The sequence below is a fragment of the Thalassophryne amazonica genome, chromosome 8 (assembly GCF_902500255.1).
Source record: "Thalassophryne amazonica chromosome 8, fThaAma1.1, whole genome shotgun sequence".
Lineage (NCBI taxonomy): Eukaryota > Metazoa > Chordata > Actinopteri > Batrachoidiformes > Batrachoididae > Thalassophryne > Thalassophryne amazonica.
In genome coordinates this window covers 108,465,750-108,486,472 of record NC_047110.1, presented here as the reverse complement: position 1 = coordinate 108,486,472, position 20,723 = coordinate 108,465,750, and the positions used below count along the sequence as shown (strand labels likewise).

The 20,723-nt window shown below is 40.8% G+C and overlaps 1 protein-coding gene across 2 annotated transcripts in view; it reads left to right on the top strand.

The window, feature by feature from the left end:
• The window catches only part of kiaa1549la (KIAA1549-like a), a 235,322-nt gene that overhangs the window by 85,032 nt on the left and 129,567 nt on the right, over positions 1 to 20,723 (top strand). The window contains exons 2-6 of one of the 2 annotated variants that reach the window (XM_034177216.1): positions 7,938 to 8,603; positions 10,506 to 11,136; positions 11,179 to 11,357; positions 13,490 to 13,605; positions 18,140 to 18,362. In XM_034177216.1, coding sequence (XP_034033107.1) covers positions 7,938 to 8,603; positions 10,506 to 11,136; positions 11,179 to 11,357; positions 13,490 to 13,605; positions 18,140 to 18,362 — 1,815 coding nt within the window. Of the gene's footprint in view, positions 1 to 7,937; positions 8,604 to 10,505; positions 11,141 to 11,178; positions 11,358 to 13,489; positions 13,606 to 18,139; positions 18,363 to 20,723 lie in introns of both variants that reach the window. The other variant, XM_034177217.1, reaches the window with a different exon arrangement.

The following is a 20,723-nucleotide window of genomic DNA, read 5'->3' as shown; positions in this document are numbered from 1 at the left end:
GGTGGTGGTGGGCCAGCAGTACCTCCTCTTCAGCGGCCCACACAACAATCCTGATCTGATTTCCACCAAAATGCCCAAAATTTGCTTTGTGCCACCTTGTTTGTTTGTAAACTCTCACATTTGTGATCGTTTTCCAACTTCATAGCATCACTTGCACTGGTTCTTACAGCTTCATGACAATCAGACCAATAGTAGTTCTCGTTAACAAAATGACCAAATATGCTCTGCGTGTTCCTCCAGATGTCCACCAGGAGTTTTCATTTCATTTTCTGGCCTTCGTCTCCATGGCGTCACTACGGCTGTTTAATCTGAGGTGAAATTGAATTTCTGAAAGTGTTCCTGCTCTGATTTCTCCAAGGGTGCAGCACTTGTAGGTTTTGAATTATGAGGTAGAACTGCAGGATCTTCATTACTATGGATCAAAGGTCACCTCGCTTCAATTCGTATTATGCTTATTGATTAGAGAGTTAATAATTAAGTGTCTGCTGCAGTTTAAGAGAAATCTCCCGCCGTCCTGCCCAGTTCAGCTCTGAGACACACATGAAGACTTTTGTTTTAATAATGTCTTTAATGAAAACTTGCCACCAGTCGGCTTGTTGGCAGACTGGACTCCCCCCTCCGGATTTTTCCTCCGAGCTTCACTGAGCCGAGGAGCAGTTGGCTCGGTCTCACTCTCACACCACCGAACCACCTGCTCGCCGTCACCAAGGCTGCATGGATCAACTTCACCGAGCGCGTGGCACGGTCGCACAGCGTCAATGTTTTTATGTTCTGTTCTGGTACAACAGGCACCTTGAAATTAATGTCTGATGGCGCTGACGGAAAGCTCGCGCTAACCTGCCGAGGATTTACAGGCTCATGTTGGCAGCGACACTGATTCACTGGGGGCGTCGGCCAACACATTGCCAGCTGGCAGAGCGGTGTAGTCGGTGTGTGGCTTGACACTAAACCAGTAAGTTTTCGGGGTTAATTTCCACGTGATGACCCTCTGAATCTGAACGTTACATGACCTCACACACGCACACAAAAAAGCAGGAAATAAAATTCCAATCTGCTTTGCCTAAATCGGGGAACAATCTGAGGTTTGCTTTCATGTACACCTTTAATCCAGGATTTGTGATCCCGTCTATACTTGTTGGCAGTGGAGGTTCTTCTCTCCCAGCGTTTGGTCAAAGGTCTGCTGCCAGAAGCACATACTTCTCTCACCTGGAGCAAGTGGCTGACTGTTGGAGGAGAACTAAAAAAAACAGTAAAATCCTTTCAACTGTCCCTCCACCCCTCCATGACTTCAGTCATTCCTCCAACTATCCATTCATTCATTCACTCATCCTCATTATGAAACCATACAAACACGTTCTGCTTTTTCCACTTCTGGAGCTTTGATCAAATGAATAGAATGATTGTGTCCACGGCAGTATTATTCCAAGTCCTGAAAAATAACAGTGCTAACTGTTGCCATGTTATTAGTGATGTCATTTATTTGTAGTATGAGTGGCTACATTGTGGGGGGTTTTTTTTTTGGGGGGGGGGGGGGGGGTTGTCAGCATAGATGGATCCAGAAATTTTTGGTAGGGAGGTCTGATTCATCGCACTTGGGCAAGCTGATCATTCATGGAATTACAGCATAATCTTGTTAATGATGTAAAAAATAATTTTTAAGTATGAGATTACCACAAAAATCTATCCCAACATCAACTGTTAGGAGAGAAACTACTATCAGCAGAATTACCAGTGAATTTTTGTCAGATTGGCCTGGAATCTCCAAAAACACTTTAATCAATCAATCAATCAATTTTTTTTTTATAGCGCTAAATCACAACAAACAGTTGCCCCAAGGCGCTTTATATTGTAAGGCAAGGCCATACAATAATTATGTAAAATCCCAACGGTCAAAACGACCCCCTGTGAGCAAGCACTTGGCTACAGTGGGAAGGAAAAACTCCCTTTTAACAGGAAGAAACCTCCAGCAGAACCAGGCTCAGGGAGGGGCAGTCTTCTGCTGGGACTGGTTGGGGCTGAGGGAGAGAACCAGGAAAAAGACATGCTGTGGAGGGGAGCAGAGATCGATCACTAATGATTAAATGCAGAGTTGTGCATACAGAGCAAAAAGAGAAAGAAACAGTGCATCATGGGAACCCCCCAGCAGTCTACGTCTATAGCAGCATAACTAAGGGATGGTTCAGGGTCACCTGATCCAGCCCTAACTATAAGCTTTAGCAAAAAGGAAAGTTTTAAGCCTAATCTTAAAAGTAGAGCGGGTGTCTGTCTCCCTGATCTGAATTGGGAGCTGGTTCCACAGGAGAGGAGCCTGAAAGCTGAAGGCTCTGCCTCCCATTCTACTCTTACAAACCCTAGGAACTACAAGTAAGCCTGCAGTCTGAGAGCGAAGCGCTCTATTGGGGTGATATGGTACTACGAGGTCCCTAAGATAAGATGGGACCTGATTATTCAAAACCTTATAAGTAAGAAGAAGAATTTTAAATTCTATTCTAGAATTAACAGGAAGCCAATGAAGAGAGGCCAATATGGGTGAGATATGCTCTCTCCTTCTAGTCCCCGTCAGTACTCTAGCTGCAGCATTTTGAATTAACTGAAGGCTTTTTAGGGAACTTTTAGGACAACCTGATAATAATGAATTACAATAGTCCAGCCTAGAGGAAATAAATGCATGAATTAGTTTTTCAGCATCACTCTGAGACAAGACCTTTCTGATTTTAGAGATATTGCGTAAATGCAAAAAAGCAGTCCTACATATTTGTTTAATATGCGCTTTGAATGACATATCCTGATCAAAAATGACTCCAAGATTTCTCACAGTATTACTAGAGGTCAGGGTAATGCCATCCAGAGTAAGGATCTGGTTAGACACCATGTTTCTAAGATTTGTGGGGCCAAGAACAATAACTTCAGTTTTATCTGAGTTTAAAAGCAGGAAATTAGAGGTCATCCATGTCTTTATGTCTGTAAGACAATCCTGCAGTTTAGCTAATTGGTGTGTGTCCTCTGGCTTCATGGATAGATAAAGCTGGGTATCATCTGCGTAACAATGAAAATTTAAGCAATACCGTCTAATAATACTGCCTAAGGGAAGCATGTATAAAGTGAATAAAATTGGTCCTAGCACAGAACCTTGTGGAACTCCATAATTAACTTTAGTCTGTGAAGAAGATTCCCCATTTACATGAACAAATTGTAATCTATTAGACAAATATGATTCAAACCACCGCAGCGCAGTGCCTTTAATACCTATGGCATGCTCTAATCTCTGTAATAAAATTTTATGGTCAACAGTATCAAAAGCAGCACTGAGGTCTAACAGAACAAGCACAGAGATGAGTCCACTGTCCGAGGCCATAAGAAGATCATTTGTAACCTTCACTAATGCTGTTTCTGTACTATGATGAATTCTAAAACCTGACTGAAACTCTTCAAATAGACCATTCCTCTGCAGATGATCAGTTAGCTGTTTTACAACTACCCTTTCAAGAATTTTTGAGAGAAAAGGAAGGTTGGAGATTGGCCTATAATTAGCTAAGATAGCTGGGTCAAGTGATGGCTTTTTAAGTAATGGTTTAATTACTGCCACCTTAAAAGTCTGTGGTACATAGCCAACTAACAAAGATAGATTGATCATATTTAAGATCGAAGCATTAAATAATGGTAGGGCTTCCATAGTATAACATAGTATCCTGCAGATCTTAGGTGTTTATCCTACTTCTATAGAGAGATGATACAGTGTAAAAAAAAAATCATATTATTGAAGACAGTCTGAAAAATTCAGCTTTTTTCAGTAGAAGATGATGAAGAAATTGTGTCAAACATAAGGTTATCAAACTTTTTACTTTTATTAAATGTTTTCTTTTTTTCTTTTTTTACTTTTTAATTTCTTTATTTTCTTTCTTTATTTTCTTATTTTTTTGTGGGGGTATCCCCCATCCTCCAGCAAAAAAAAAAAAGATGCAAAAAAATATATGAAGGAAAAAAGAAATGAAAAAGTAAATAAAAGAAGAAAAAATCTGTCAAATTTAATCCAATTTATGAAAAAAATGGTGATTATGAAAGATACGGTTTACAATAAAAATTAATATTTTACTTTGCAGATTTGACTTTATGTTAGTATTCATGATGGAAACAGTTGCTTCCCACTAGTATAACAATTATTTTTATTTGTTTTATAACAGTGACAGTGTTACGCTGTCATTCTGCGAATAAGCGGATTGCCCAGTTGCAATGAATCAGAACCCCCCCCCATTTCACTGCACTTCAAGGGGCTCCTGAGTGTTCGCCCAAGAAGAGAAATTATATGTTCTGTACTTCTGTCGGTGGAAGTGCAAATGTTGAATGAGAGTCAGTTGGTGGAAATGTTGTTTTAATAATTCAGATTACATGTAGGCACATACTATTAAGTAAAACTGATATTGATAATACTTTTTAAAAAGATCTGAGAGGGCACCCCCCCCCCCTCCCCCACCAACCATTTCTGGATCCACCCCTGACCAGGAGCCTCTTTACTTCAAACTTTGTCGTTTTGTCTTTGCTCCAAATCACTGAGCTCTAAATGCTAACAAAGATGAGGTGGAAGTTTAAAATGCAGCTGAATTTCCGTTCTTGGATCAAGAACCAGTCACCCGGTGCTGCAGTTACATCGAGAAAACAAACTGTTTCTGGACCCGTGAAGCCTCATTCACTTCTGATCACTCTCTTAATTAAGAAATTCTCTGCTGGGACTTGGGTAGCATGAGAAGCGAGCAAACGCACACGCCGCTGTGTCAGAGCTTCAATCCAGAGATCCACAGGAACAGATGAAATTCAGATGAAGCAGATCCTGCTGGCTGCAGAACAATAAATAAAATCTAATAAAGTGTGTCACCCAGAAAAGCCTCTCAGATGGTCAGTCTGGCTTTTTCTCATCAAGGTGCCTTTGAGACTAAACATGGCAGGCAGTGCCGCCAAACCTTCAGGGTTATTTAAAAAATAAATTAATGAAAAAAAACCCTGCTTCTCATACACGGAAGATCATGCTGGATTCAGGAAAACTGGGATGTTGGACTTATCCCACCTGGAGTCCAACATCCGCATACGTCCAGCTTCAAAGCATTCCAGCTGAACGTAAACAAAAAACATGGCCGACTGCGATAAGATAATCTGTGCTTTATTTTTGACGATCAGCAGAATTACTCATGTTAAACAACAATGTCTTTTGTAACCAGTAAATACAGATGGATATAGTTTATTGGTTGAGGTTTTACCGTTCCCAGTGTGGATCTCTGTGGGCGTCGCCATTGTTCTGTGACAACAGGCTGCTGCATCTTGGTGAAGTTGGTGTAGATCAATTTTTCCCCAACTTCACGAGAGGAAACTATAACTTTGCGTGGCATTCTAGTGCACTGTTCTGAGTTTGTCCAAAATTTCGGACTTGTGTTTTCTCGATCACGAGATAGGTCTTGTTGAAATATATGCTGTATTTGCTGTACTGCTTCTTTGCATCTGAATTCTTTTGTTAAATTTAGAAGAAGGAGAAGAAAAAAAGGAAAATCTAAATTTCACTGTTCTCCGAATAATAAACCCACAGGCTTTCATGGATAACCACACAAATCAGTATGTGGCTGCAACTAATCATAACACTGCCAGGGTACATATGGTCCTACTCTGGTAAGACTGGGACCATATGTTCACTGTCAGTGTTAATTTAACACTGGTGATTTTACTGTGCAGTTTTGCCTCTTTTTGACAGAAAATAAAATTCTAACACATTTCAAACAGCTGCAATAAACATTTATTTTCATTATCATCTAATATCGTACAACCCCAATTCCAATGAAGTTGGGACATTGTGTAAAATGTAAATAAAACAGAATACAATGATTTGCAAATCTTCTTCAACCTATATTTAAACGAATACACCAAAAAGACAAGATATTTAATGTTCAAACTGATAAACTTTATTGTTTTTGTGCAAATATTTGCTCATTTTGAAATGGATAGCTGCAACAAGTTTCAAAAAAGCTGGGACAGTGGTATTTTACCACTGTGTTACATCACCTTTCCTTCTAACAACACTCAATAAGCGTTTGGGAACTGAGGACACTAATTGTTGAAGCTTTGTAGGTGGAATTTTTTCCCATTCTTGCTTGATGTACGAGTTCAGTTGTTCAACAGTCCGGGGTCTCCGTTGTCGTATTTTGTGCTTCATAATGCACCACACATTTTCAATGGGTGACAGGTCTGGACTGCAGGCAGGCCAGTCTAGTACCTGCACTCTTTTACTGCGAAGCCATACTGTTGTAATACGTGCAGAATTTGTCTTGGTATTGTCTTGCTGAAATAAGCAGGGACGTCCCTGAAAGACGTTGCTTGGATGGCAGCATGTGTTGCTCCAAAACCTGGATGTACCTTTCAGCATTGATGGTGCCATCACAGATGTGTAAGTTGTCTATGTCATGGGCACTAACACACCCCCATACCATCACAGATGCCGGCTTTTGAACTTTGTGCTGGTAACAGTCTGGATGGCCTTTTTCCTCTTTTGTCCGGAGGACACAACGTCCATGATTTCTAAAAACAATTTGAAATGTGGACTCATCAGACCACAGCACACTTTTCCACTTTGCGTCTGTCCATTTTAAATGAGCTTGGGCCCAGAGAAGACGGCGGTGTTTCTGGATGTTGTTGATGTATGGCTTTCGCTATGGCTTTTTTAACTTGCACTTGTAGATGTAGCGACAAACTGTGTTAACTGACAATGGTTTTCTGAAGTGTTCCTGACCCCATGCGGTAAGATCCTTTACACAATGTCAGTTTTTAATGCAGTGCCGCCTGAGGCATCGAAGGTCACAGGCATTCAATGTTGGTTTTCAGCCTTGCTGCTTACGTGTAGAAAGTTCTCCTGCTTCTCTGAATCGTCTGATTATATTATGGACTGTAGATGATGGAATCCCTAAATTCATTGCAATTGAACATTGAGAAAGATTGTTCTTAAACTGTTGGACTGTTTTTTCACGCAGTTGTTCACAAAGTGGTGATCCTCACCTCATCTTTGCTTGTGAATGGCTGAGCCTTTTGGGGATGCTCCTTTTATACCCAATCATGACACTCACCTGTTTCCAATTAGGTGTTCTTTGAGCATTCATCAACTTTCCCAGTCTTTTGGAACTTTTTTGAAACGTGTTGCAGACATCCATTTCAAAATGAGCAAATATTTGCACAAAAACAATAAAGCTTATTAGTTTGAACATTAAATATCTTGTCTTTGTGGTGTATTCAGTTGAATATAGATTGAAGAGGATTTGCAAATGATTGTATTCTGTTTTTATTCACATTTTACACAACATCCCGGCTTCATTGGAATTAGGGTTGTATTTTCTGGGATTATACTTTCTCAGAAGTGTAAAAAAAGAAGAATCTGAAATCAGAGAATTTGAACACTAGAAAAAAGAAGCCTCCAACAATCAGTTGATTACAAAAACCATGTTGATGATTAATAACTGATCAATCAATTAATTATTGCAGCTATAGTTTGAAGTCACAGCTAATTAGAGCGTGTGCCCTTGTGTGTGCGTGCGTTCGTGCATGTGTTTGTGTCCTGATTTAGTCTGTCTGGAACGTCTCAATCAGTCCCCTGTGCTTCATCCTCTAAAAACATAACTGACCTACTTTAGCTGTTATTCCCATTTTTCTTGTTGCAGTTGTTTTTTTTTTTATCCCTTTTTTAATCCCTAAATGTGCACGTGAGACAGAGCATTGAACTGTGCATTTGCCACAGAGCAGCTGATAGTTTCTGTGTTTGAAATATCTTGCCAGTTGGTGGCGCTGTGAACAGTAATGATTTGACGACCCCCTGCAGAGGCTGCAGAGTTTGTAGGCGGCTGTTTGCCAGAATTCCTAATTAATCTGCGTTTGTTGTTCTTCTCTATATTTGTCTTCCTGTCTGTGTCCAGCTGAAGGAGGTCATCATGAATCGGTGCGACGGGCCGTCTCACCCTTCAACCTTTCAGCCACACTTGGGTCTGAAGGCGGAGTTGCGGTTAAAGACAAAGACTTTGCCCATCCTGGGGTGATGGACAGGACTGGTGTTGGTCCTGGATCCAGAGCCAGAGTTTGGCCTGAGGGGAAAGTGTTTGCTGAAGCCAGAACAGCAGTTTGGACTGAAACCGAAGCAGGGGTCCGTACTGGAGCAGGTGGCAACATCTTTGCTGAAACTGGCATTTTGACTGGAACCAGTGCCTGGGCCGAAGTCGGGGCAGATTGGCGGCCAGTGGACACGGAGCACGAAGATCTGCCAAGCATGCCCAGGGACTCGGCTGCCTGGCTGGGACAGCAGCGGGAACGCCAAGGAGAGCAGACTGCGTTCTCATCCGTCCTCAGCATGCTGGCAGAGACAGTGGAGCTCCAGGCACCAGTGGTTGGAAAACCATTAGGACTGTTGTCCAAAGCTGCTTGGACCAAAACCTCCTCCGCGTCGTCATCCAAGTCGATGTCCTCTTTGTCAAAAGCGCCCTCGTTACCAGCCACCACCAAAGACAATCAGACGAAGGCGTCGAGTAGCGTCAAGCCGGTTGTTGTCAGCACCAACACCTCCAGCACAAACACCAGCTCCAGTTCTGGTAGGACCCACAATGTTCACGTTTTCATCATTTAGACAGCTTGTTGAATCCCACCCTCTTTACTCTGCAATTTTGTTCCTCCAATTCTGATTTTTATGAACGTGCACAACATGTCTTGCAGCACTACTAAGTATCCGGATTAGGAGTTTTTCTGCCAACACAGAATTCCCCGGTGAAATGTGTGGAATTGTGATTTGTTGGAAAATTAATGGAAATTGCATTGTCGCCTTTATTTTAAAAACAGAACCACACCGGTTAGTGGTGTAAAGTTAGTTAACTGATGAAATTGTAATATATGAACTTGAGCTTGAACTTATTTATTTGGCACATAACTCGTCAATAACAAAAACTGATATACAAGACAATTCCACAGTGACATGTGTGACCAAAAAGGGGGTGAGCAGAAGCAAAGCTTATAAACGCCCACTCCATATATACATACATACATATATACACATTACCTACCCTTACTATATATCATATATATCATCACGGTTTTTTTAAACTAATTTGAAGGTGCTGTAACTTACTGTCCAGTGAGATTTACGTATATACAGAAAAATCACACATTCATTATTGTTAATAATGTTTATGACTATATTGGACTATTGAATATCAGACTTTCCCAGGAATCAACACATGAAACAAACTAATATTAAAATAATAAATGCCAATTAATATAAAGTACATTATAACAAAAATCCCAAATTAAACAGCTGATAAACCAGAACAACACTGTAACTTATGTACAGTGTGTGTTTGTCCTCTTCAAGAGGCATTTTTTTTAGCAGGTGCGATTTATACTAAGGTGCGAATAATACTCCGGAAAATACGATAATAATACAGAATACTACTGCAATCTCCATGAATAATTCCACTGTAATTGAGCCAAATTTCCCCCAAATAAAAAGTCTTCAAATATCTAGTTTATTAAATTTATTCAATTTACTTTCATTTATATAGCACCAAATCACAACAGAGTTGCCTCAAGGTGCTTCACAAAAGTAAGGTCTAACCTTACTAATCCCCAGAGCAACAGTGGTAAAGAAAAACTCCTTCTGAGGAAGAAACCTCAAGCAGACCAGACTCAAAGGGGTGACCCTCTGCTTGGGTCATGCTAATTTTTTAAATAATTTTTAAATTTATTAAATTAATCAAGTATAAAAGTCTCCCAAATAACAATAGCAGATTATTCTAGTAGGTTTCATTAGTCATTGTACTTATGAGCTTTAAGCTTATAACTAAAATGTACTTTAGTATGATCATAGCCTATACATTTTGGCTATAATCAGTTGAATCAGTAGTCTTTCCAAAAAAATGACACATTTATATTGGCTGAGGCCCTGAGCGAGGGCAGCGTCTTAATGTAGTAATTTACGAAGGAGTTAATTGTTCAGATATCGTCACCTTTCTAAAATAATGGCCTAGTTCATGTTTTGGAAAATATGACTTAGGCCATTATTTTAGGAAGGTGATGATATCTGAACAAATTGGTTACATAGCACAGTGCTAATTGGCTAATGTTAGTACAAAAACTCCATACTGTCACATAATGCGATGCCAAAATTCATCACATAACGTGATGCTAATGGAATAATGTTAGCATGAAGAAACTGTAGCATCATATAAAGCGGTGCTAACAGGCATCACATAATGTGTTGGTAATGGGCTAATGTTAGCATTAAAACTCCATAGCAACACATAACACGATGCTAATGGGCTAACATTGGCGTGAAAACTCACTAGTGTCACGTAATGTGATGCTAACAGGCTAGCGGTAGAAAACATTCTGGAATATTAGACATGTTGACACACATGTTGGTCCATGTTCAGTGACCCTGTTGTAGACAGATGTTCTTTATATGAATTTCTTTGTATTTCCAAATCTGTTTATCCTGACAGAAGAGTTGGTGAGGAGCCTGCCCGCCTGGGATCTTCCCACTGTTCCCGAGTCACTTCTGTCCACAGTCGGTGACCATGATGTCACACTTCCTGCCAATGTGACCAGCCCATTCTCCACCAACCACTGGAACACCACCGTTTTCGTGCACACCAGAAACACCTCACGGCACACGCCCACCTCAGCGACCACCATAAACACGTCTGTGATGCCCACCACAGCCTCAACACACACTCTGCTCTTGTCCACCACGGTGAGAACACACACACCGCCAGGATCTGTGACAACCTCACTGACCAATGCTGCGAGCCCAGACACTGTGAGTAAAGACAGCCATGACCTGACAACGGTAACCATGACAACACCATCCACAACCAGTCGTACTGTTGGTGTCAGTGATAAGATGGCACCGGTAGTGACCACAAGTGCTGTAAAAACTTCTCCAGACATTGCTATGACTACTGCAACCACACAGCATACTACAAGCCAAGAACTGACCGCCATGACCGCGACTCAACCGACGACCACCACAACCAGCACACCTGCTGCTACTGCCACTCCAACGGTTCCTTCAACTAACACTACCACCTCACCACCAACTACCACTACAACTACCACACCTGCAACTACTACTGCTGCCGCCACCACCACCACCACTACTACCACTACTACAAGTACCACTACTACTGCTGCTACTACGACAACAACAACAACAGAGGCGCCTGCAACTACTCTGTTCATACCACTCACAACCATGCTGCCGCCAACCACAACCACAGAACCACCATCCAGTACCAGTGCTGAGGAAGGTCGTCTGCCCTGCAACGTCACCGAGAAGTACTGGGTCAGAACAGGTACGAGTGAAAACAAAAATCAAGATAGGACTATCATTAAAAAGTCCAAAGAGGTTACGTCCCTAAACTGTAATTATAGCACTTTACAGTAAGGGTACAGTAATTTAGTTAATGCAGTAATAAGCATGAACTAAGTGAGTTAAGCTTCAACTAATGTGTTTAATAATCATTTGTTAATGTGTTAATATTAGTTAATACAGTAGTAATAAGCATGAACTAACAATTAAGTGTTACCTATTGTGTTTAGTAATAATTTATTAATGGTGTTGACTTTACTTAATACAGTAGTGATACACATAATTAATGGTTAATTAAGTGTTAATTAATGTGGTTAGTAATAATTTATTAATGGTGTTGACTTTACTTAATACAGTAGTAATACATATTAACTAATGGTTAATTAAGAGTTAACTAATGTGTTTAGTAATAATTTATTAATGGTGTTGATTTTAGTTAATACAATACTAATAAACATTAACTAACAGTTAATTGAGAGTTAACTAATGTGTATAGTAATCATTTATGAATGATGTTGATTTTAGTTAACAAGCATGTTAATTAAGCGTGTAAACAGTGAATTAAGAGTTAACTGTGTTTGTGAATCACTTATTAATGGTATTTATTACCTTTTATAAACTATTAAATAATATATAATCTAGTACCTTAGTTAACAAAACACTGTTAATACATGATTACTAAAGTTAAATCTTAATTTCTGTTATTTAATGCTTGCATTGATTAAAATACCCTTATTGTAAAGAGTTACAACTGTAATTTAGTCTTCTAAATTTAGCAATCTTACATAAATAATCACATGAGCATAAATACTTAAGAATATATTGAAACATATGGAAAAACAGTAAGTTATTCTATGTACTTTGTATACAGTTAACTTCACTTCAGCAGGTACAAGAAGTGCTGAAAAAAATCTAAACACACTTCCACTTTGCTGACACGGCCGGCTACTTCTAGTTCCCTTAATTGTGTCCATGTTGTGCTGAGATGATGCAGTTTGAAAGCATCCTGATCAGCTGAAGCTTTCAATCAGGAACTGATTTCCAATAAACGAGTGTGTCACCCAGCTAGTTGATGTTTTCTCGGTTAGTCAAGTGTTTCGTCATTGAAGCATCATCTCTTCTCGAGTCTTTGTCCACCAAGCAGGATTCAGATATGCCGTCTGTGCCGTCCTGTGGCTCAGCACATCCTTTTTAAAGAGTACTTTTCTGATCCACCTAAAGGCGAGGTCTGAAGTGCTTCTTTTTAACTTATTGATGGGCTTTTGCGTGTGCATGCCAGAAGCTCCTATTGATTTAAAGCTGCAGACACATGAGCAGGTTCAGAAAGGATTTTTTTTCACTCCAGTTTCTAAAGGATAATTTATCTTTATATGTTGGTTTTTGAGACATACAGAGGCCTCATTTATAAACAGAGTATATGCTTAAACCTGATATGTGTGTGGCTTTTACCAATATGTAAATTATAATTTATAAAAGAAGAATTTACAGTGAGAATGTGTGTACATCATGTGTTCTTCAGAGCAGGTGTACATGTTTGTCACAGACTGATGTAATCAAGAGGAAAAGAAAAATGAGTCGATATTTAAGTTAACGTATTTCCAGTCACTTTTTTTCCTAGTTTGGGATGCCCTGCGACTTTTACTCAGGTGCGACTTGTATACCGAAAAATCACACGTTCAAATAATTGTAATGACTATTCATGTTGGACTTTCCCAGGATTAAAAAATAAACAAAATCAACTCTAATAACAAAAGACTAAATTCCAAAATTAAAAAGTAGCCTTTAACAATGTACAAAAACTCCAAATTAAAGAGCTGATAATATATAAAGCTCTGACTTATACTCCGGAAAACACGGTAATGTAAAAAAGTGATTCCCAAAGTGTGGGCCATGAAGGTACTGCGGGTGTAATAAAAATGTTTTTGCTTTTCAATTTTGTCACAAATCCTCCCCCCCCAAAAAAACCCCCAGAATATTTTATAAATGTAATCAGATGTTTAAAAATGAAAGTTATGTGATTTAAGTGATGGTGTTCTTCGTTTATTTAACAAAAACATATTTAAGGAGTACAAAGTTATTTCTTTATTTTTTGAATGATTTTATCTCCCTCCACAGTTCTGTCCATTGAGCTGCGTAAGAACCGTCTGGACCTGATCCTGAGGCAGAACCTCTCTAAAGGACTGAGCCACGCTCTGCAGAGAGCCCTGAACGACACCAGCGTCTACGCACAGGTACGTCAGCTTCCTCTGACCTAAATACACAACAACGTGACCACGTCTCACCGGCTTTACAGCTGCGCCTGACCCTCACGGGGAAAGAAAAACTCCTACAGGGAGAAGTCCAACAGTGCCGCCACACACACACACACACACACACACACACACACACACACACACACACACACACGCTCAGCTCTGACAAACAACCAACCAACCACAGGACCGTACCATGTAAAGGTGCTGTTTGTGTTGTCGGTGGACTCTTGGGAGCTTCCCTCACCTGTCTACTGTTTGCTGTCACTGTGCTTTTGAAGTGAGCTCACTCTCAACTAAATTTCCGTACTGTTTCTGTTTCTTCCTGACTGGTTGAAGTGAACTTGAAGAAGTGTTCATATGTCCGTCCCCTGATGTTTCTATATAAAGCTGGCTGTAAAAGTGAGCGTGCAGATGTTATTGTAGTGACTTTTATAAGATCAACAAAACCTAAAGAAGGATGTGGTTGTTTGTAAAATGATCTTTTTTTTTGATGTGATCATTGTCCTTTGATTTTGTTTGTCTTTTGATTTTGATTTAATGTCAATTTTGTCTCTCGCGTTCTTCGTCTCTTTCTTATTTGTACTTTTCTCACATTTCTTCCCTTCAGCTGCCTCTTTTTCATTTAAATTGGTTGCAGCCTCTGTCTGTCCACCTGTGTCTTTCTGCCTCTCTGTCTGTCTACTTGAGTGTGTCCAGATTTTTGTCTGTCTGTCTGTTGGTATGTCTGTCTGTCTCTTTGTCTGTCCACCTGCATCTCTGCAGCCTGCTGTCTGTCTGATGTGCCTGTCTGTTGGTCTGTCTGTGTTTGTCTGTCCACCTGCGTCACTCAGGCTGTCTGTCTATGTGTCTGTCTCCGTCTCTGGGCTTATTCTATTTTTATCTGGTTGTTTGTGAGCCGGCGCTGACGGTGACTCAGTCTCTCTGAGCTCCAGTCCACTTTCATCCTCCCCCTGCTCACAGTTCTCCTCCACGCTGATGGATGACATCGATTATTATTTCGCAATCTGGATCAGTCTGTTAACGGGCAGCTCAGAGCTGCCGGATGGATGTTGGTTCAATGCCACAGACAGAATACAGGCAAAATCCAGTTTTATTCAAAATCTCTCTTCCTTTAATCTCTTTCCTATGATGTCAGCAGCTGCCCTTATGATTTCATAAAGACGCATTTACATACTGTATGTTACACACTGATTTGTAGACATAAGTTTAAATCTCCTCTGTCAGTTGTTGGAGTTAAAAAAAGGACACCTCTTCAAAACATTGAGTCAGATGTACTTTCTTTTTTATTTTTAGACACACATCTCAGATCGATAGTAAGGTTTGGTCAAGTATCAAACCAGTACGACCTTGAGTTGCCATGAGGCGACACAGTGTTTGCACCATCCACCATCAAAAACCTGATCTCAAGTCGGGCTGCACAATACAACACCATAGTCAGATACCACTTACACAGGCGAGCTCACAAAGCTGGGAACATCTATTTAGGAGACAAGCGCACTGCTTGTGCTGCCGTGCTGTAACTCCAATGAATCTGAATTGAAAACAAAAATTTTCAAAAGGAAATAAAAGTGACAACTACTGGAATACAAAATTTTATTAACTCTGAGTTGTACCAGGCTTTGACTTTAGCTCAGATCCTTTTTACCACTGTTGCTCTGGGGCTTGGTAAGGTTAGACCTTACTTGTGTGAAGCGCCTTGAGGCAACTCTGTTGTGATTTGGCGCTATATAAATGAAAATAAATTGAAACTGAAATTGAAAAATCCTTTTCCTAGCCAGAAAACCTCTCATTTCCAAGTCTGTCATCTATATATCAATGCACCATCAATCTGACTGGTGTAGTTCATGTTACACACACACACACACACACACACACACACACACACACACACACACACACACACACACACACACACACACACACACACACACATACACACTTGGTATTTCTTTGCGCTTAGATTGCGCACCTTGCAAATGGCAGAGTGGAGTTAAATGTGCCTGAAATACATTTGCACTACATATTTTAGACCACGTTAGCCCAGTGTAACTGACACACAGTGTAGCTTAACCACCGTTGTACTGCGATAAACAACTTCAGAAGTAGAGGCTGCCGACCATTAAACAGGAAAGCAGGAGGAAATGTGAGGGACGTCACCTGAAGTGGTCACATGGGCACATTCTAGCAAGATGTCCTTCATCAGTCTTTTATAGAACCCGGGCAAATATTGGTTGGCCAGTACTGTAATATCAGCCAATATAAGTGTTTCACTTACATATCGGTATCAGTGATATTTTTGCTGATATGAAAACTTTTATTTTGCTGAATAAACAATACAGAAGAACAACTTTGGCTCACAGAAATGGTGTCATTACATAGTTTGTTCAGCAGAGAGTCCTCCAACATCTTTTACAGTGCTGTCAAGCATGGCTGGGACCCCCATCACCCATTTGGTCCAATTAGCTACAAGAGACTGTGGCAAAGTGACCAGCTGCCATTCATTTTCAATCAGAGTGGTTGTTTTACAGCAACAAGAGACAACTGGTTGCTATGCTGCCAGCTAGGCGAGGCCAGGACGAATGAGAAGTCTGCTTTTTGCAAACACCGAGCAGTGTGACACAGTGACTGCCAATCTGAATGAGGGTAGCACAGCGTATGTTGGTTGGTTGTTGGATATATTTGTTGTTATTAATAATAAAGTTCATGTTTAAACTGAAATATCAAGTCCGAGTTACATTTAAGTGCCATATGGGTTTGGTCACAAAATGTTAGGAATCATCGCAATTTTTTAAATGTACAGTGAGGAAAATAAGTATTCGAACACCCTGTGGTTTTGCAAGTTCTCCCACTTAGAAATCATGGAGGGGTCTGAAATTTTCATCTTAGGCATGTCCACTGAAGAGAGCTGGGACCACATTCACAAAGATTACATTAGTAACACATGATGCTGTCATGGTTTAAAATCCTGCAGGGCAGCAAGGTCCCCCTGCTCAAGCCAGCACATGTCCAGGCCCTTTGAAGTTCACCAGTGACCATCTGGATGATCCAGAGGAGGCATGGGAGAAGGTCATGTGGTCAGATGAGACAAAAATAGAGCTTTTTGGAATCAACTCCACTTACCATGTTTAGAGGATGAGAACAACCCCAAGAAAACCATCCCAACTGTGAAGCATGGGGGTGGAAACATCATACTCTGGGGGTGCTCTTCTGCAAAGGGGACACGATGACTGCACCGTATTGAAGGGAGGATGGATGGGGTCATGTATTGCAAGATTTTGGCAAACCTCCTTTCCTCAGTAAGAGCATTGAAGATGGGTCATGGCTGGGTCTTCCAGCATGACAGTGACCCCAAACACACAGCCAGGGCAACTAAGGAGGGGCTCCGTAAGAAGCATTTCAAGGTCCTGGAGTGGCCTGGCCAGTCTCCAGACGTGAACTCAATAGAAAATGTTTGGAGGGAGCTGAAACTCCAAACCTGAAAGATCTAGAGAAGATCTGTATGGAGGAGTAGACCAAAATCCCTGCTGCAGTGTGTGCAAACCTGGTTAAAAACTACAGGAAACATTTGACCTCTGTAACTGCAAACAAAGGCTACTGTACCAAATATTAACATTGATTTTCACAGGTGTTCAAATACTTAATTGCAGCAGTAACATACAAATAAATTATTTAAAAAATCATACATTGTGATTTCCGGATTTTTTTTAGATCATGTCTCTCACAGTGGACATGAACCTAAGATGAAAATTTCAGACCCCTCCATGATTTCTAAGTGGGAGAACTTACAAAATCGAAGGTGTTCAAATACTTACTTTCCTCACTGTATATACCATCAGATATATTGGTATCGTCTACTTATTGCTCCCTAATATTGGTATCAGCCCCCAAACATCCGTATCGGTCAGGCTGTAGTCTTTCAAGTTGTAACTATTGGCCGTTATTGTCGTAGCTTTCAGTTTTAGGCTGCATAACCTGCATTTCTGTGTAGTGTTTTTGGCTTTTTTCTGATAAAAGCTGAGTTGAGTGTAACAGAAGAGAAAAGAGGGGAAGAAGGATGAGAGAGAAGAGTCACGGTAACTGCGGCGGGTAGTTGTGGCTGCAGGTAGAGGTTCTAACCTCTACGGAATCCAGTTTCCCAAATAAAAGCATCGAGCCACCGCCAGTTGTTGTCTGTATGTTTATTTCCAGGACACGCTTAGTCAGATTTACATTGAAAGCTAATGCTACAATTTGCCCTCGAGACAGATTTGCTTAGAAATAAATAAAAATAAATAAAGGGCTGATGGAATTCAAAGCATTCATAGTCTGATGCATTTGTATTCCAGCTGCATGCACGAGCGATGCTTTGCCCCGCCGCTTGTTTCACATGTGTGATCAGTGTTTTATTTTTTTCACCTCCTCTTTGAAGTATTCTGTTTGAGCTTCTCGCGGTTTTAGGATACACGTGCCTCCCTTGTCATGTAGATGTAAACACATTCAAGCTGACATCAGACGCTCTCCTCTTCTGCAGGTGGAGCACGACGACGGCAGTCCCCGCAACGTCACCTTGGGCTACTACGCGGCCAGCGGGAAAACGGTCTACGTTTCCTCCTTGGTGGTGGAGGCGCTGAATGTTTACGGTTTCGACAAGCTGCTGTCGGACATCAGGCAGCACACCCCACTGGTCAAAGCAGTGCTGGTTCCCGTGGCAACCTGGATGCCCACTCCGAGTGTCCACCTGCAGGTCAAAACAGGTACAGAAAATGTGAGCGGCAAAAAAAACAAAAATAAACTGCTCGATTTATGGTCTGACGGTGATGAAAGGTGGAGCAGAAAAGGAGAAGAGCAATCAAACAACTGCAGAGAGGAGGAGGGAGACACAAGGGAAGAACGGAGACAAAATTAGAAAATTCTGATTACATCTCTGCTCTTCTTTACTCTTCTGTGATATCCTAAATCCCGAACAAACCCCATGATTGCAGAGCAAAGGCAAATTGCTCCATTCATTTAGTCAGCCTCTTAAGCCTCTTTTAAACAACACCATGCCGTGCACACACACGTGCACAGACATTCATTCAAATCAAGTGTTATGGGAACAAGGGGAGGAAAACCAGGACAATTAGTAAGTCATTATTTAACCGGTGTAATGGAGTAATGTGGTGTAAATTGCAGCTCCCTTATTGAGCTGAACGTGTCTGAGTGCAGCAGCATAAATAAATAGATAATTAAAAAATCCATTCCAGCTTCTTCTGGTTATGAGCCATAAGTACACAGTGTATTCGACATTAGCCAGCGCAGCAAAATTTGCATAAGATTGTCAAGTGGGTCAACTGTGTTTGTGTCTCAGGCGTGTTGGTGCTAAGAGGGATGTTAATGATTCAGTGGTCTGCGCTGCCTGTTGGACTCGTTAACACTATGTGCTTTGAAATTGGGTCAGAATGTTGTTCTGCTGTGTCTCTCTCAGGCCGTTCAGAGGTTTAAAAAAAAAAAAGAGCAGAGGAATACAGCATGTTATAATATATATGGTATATAATGTTTTTTATATAGTGCCAAATCACAACAAAGACAAAAATGTCATCGGCGTACGCTTGTATGTTTAATATGATAACTGTTAGTCTTACTGGTGTCAGTCATATCATTTTTAGTGTCTTTGTGATATTTGTCTTCCGTCACCCCAACAGAGGGCATAGAAATGCTGTCCGTCCCTCTGTATGTCCCCTCTGTGCATGACCTTCAATATTTTGTCAAGGTCACTCATAATCACATTTGACCAAGTCATTGAGGAGATGCATCCCTGCTGCAAATTTGGTAAACTTGCCTCAAATGTATAAACGGTTACAGGGAGTACAGCGTTTCAGATGGAGACACAGACAGACAGACAGACAACAGCATATCTATGTCCCTCCATCTGGGACAAATATGACAAAGACATGAAAAATTATATGGTTGGGACCAGCAAGACTAAGGCCTTAGTTATTAGATTTATTGGTTTACAGATTTTTCTGGGAGTCGAGGGCTAAAGTCAGAAAAAACAAACAAACAAAAATTCAAAGTTTAAATAATAACAATTGTTGTTTTTGGGAATTGATGAGTTTGAATTTTTAATGAAAAATTACGGATCAAGCCAGAGTTTTACTCGTATACTTTTATTTTAAACAATCTTGGGAACAAACAAATCTGCTGCAGACTGTGATTTTTTTTTTTGCCGACTTTAAAATCAAATCACAGTGACACAAAATCACAGTGATGTAATCTTTGCAATTAATTTGCAGTTCACACCATGGAAAATGTCAATGACTGATTTAAATGTTAACGTGTCTATGTGGCATTTGGAGATGTAAGAGCTCAGAACTATGTCTTACTGACGTGGGCTGCGCTGGCTGATTTAGACCAAAAAGGCAGTCATTCATGGTGAAGCCGCGGAGCAACCCACCAATCCACGTGATAGATGCAAAAATCAGATGTTTTGTTTGGGTGGGGGATGGGGGTGGGGGGTGTTTAAAAAAAAACACAAATCCACATTTCAGCAGAAAAATACTGCATGTCTGATGATGCCCAGGAGCTGCATTTCTCAACTTTCTCAACGTCCTCACAGACAATAAGAATGATCACCTCGTCCACATTCTCCACACAGGTGAAGCCCGCTGTCACTCCGTGCACAAGGGGTCGGTGTAGCCCCGGTGTCACCAACCGAACGGCCCCCCTTAAAATCGGTCCCCCCTGCCTTCACTGTGAATGCATCATTTCAGAGCATCAGCAGCGATTCATTGATTATCACCTTGTTTCTGTTTCAAGCTGACTCCAGTCATCATCTGTCTCAGCGACAGATATCTGAAGCTTTTGTACAACAATCATTTCCACATAAATTTATCATTATTTCATCATAAAAGACTGGAGAGCGATCAGAGTGCCACAGCAGCATGTCTGAGTCTGATGTGCTGCTGCGCCTATGTCATTTCAGAGCGTCAGTAACGACTCTCAGATTATCGCCTCGTTTCTGCTTAAAACTGACATTAAAATGATTGAAGAGATTTTGTCATCTGATGGGTAATAATCACATCATTCCCTTTGATCGCTTTGGGTATAGAGAGTCAGACTCAGAGAGTCAGACTCAG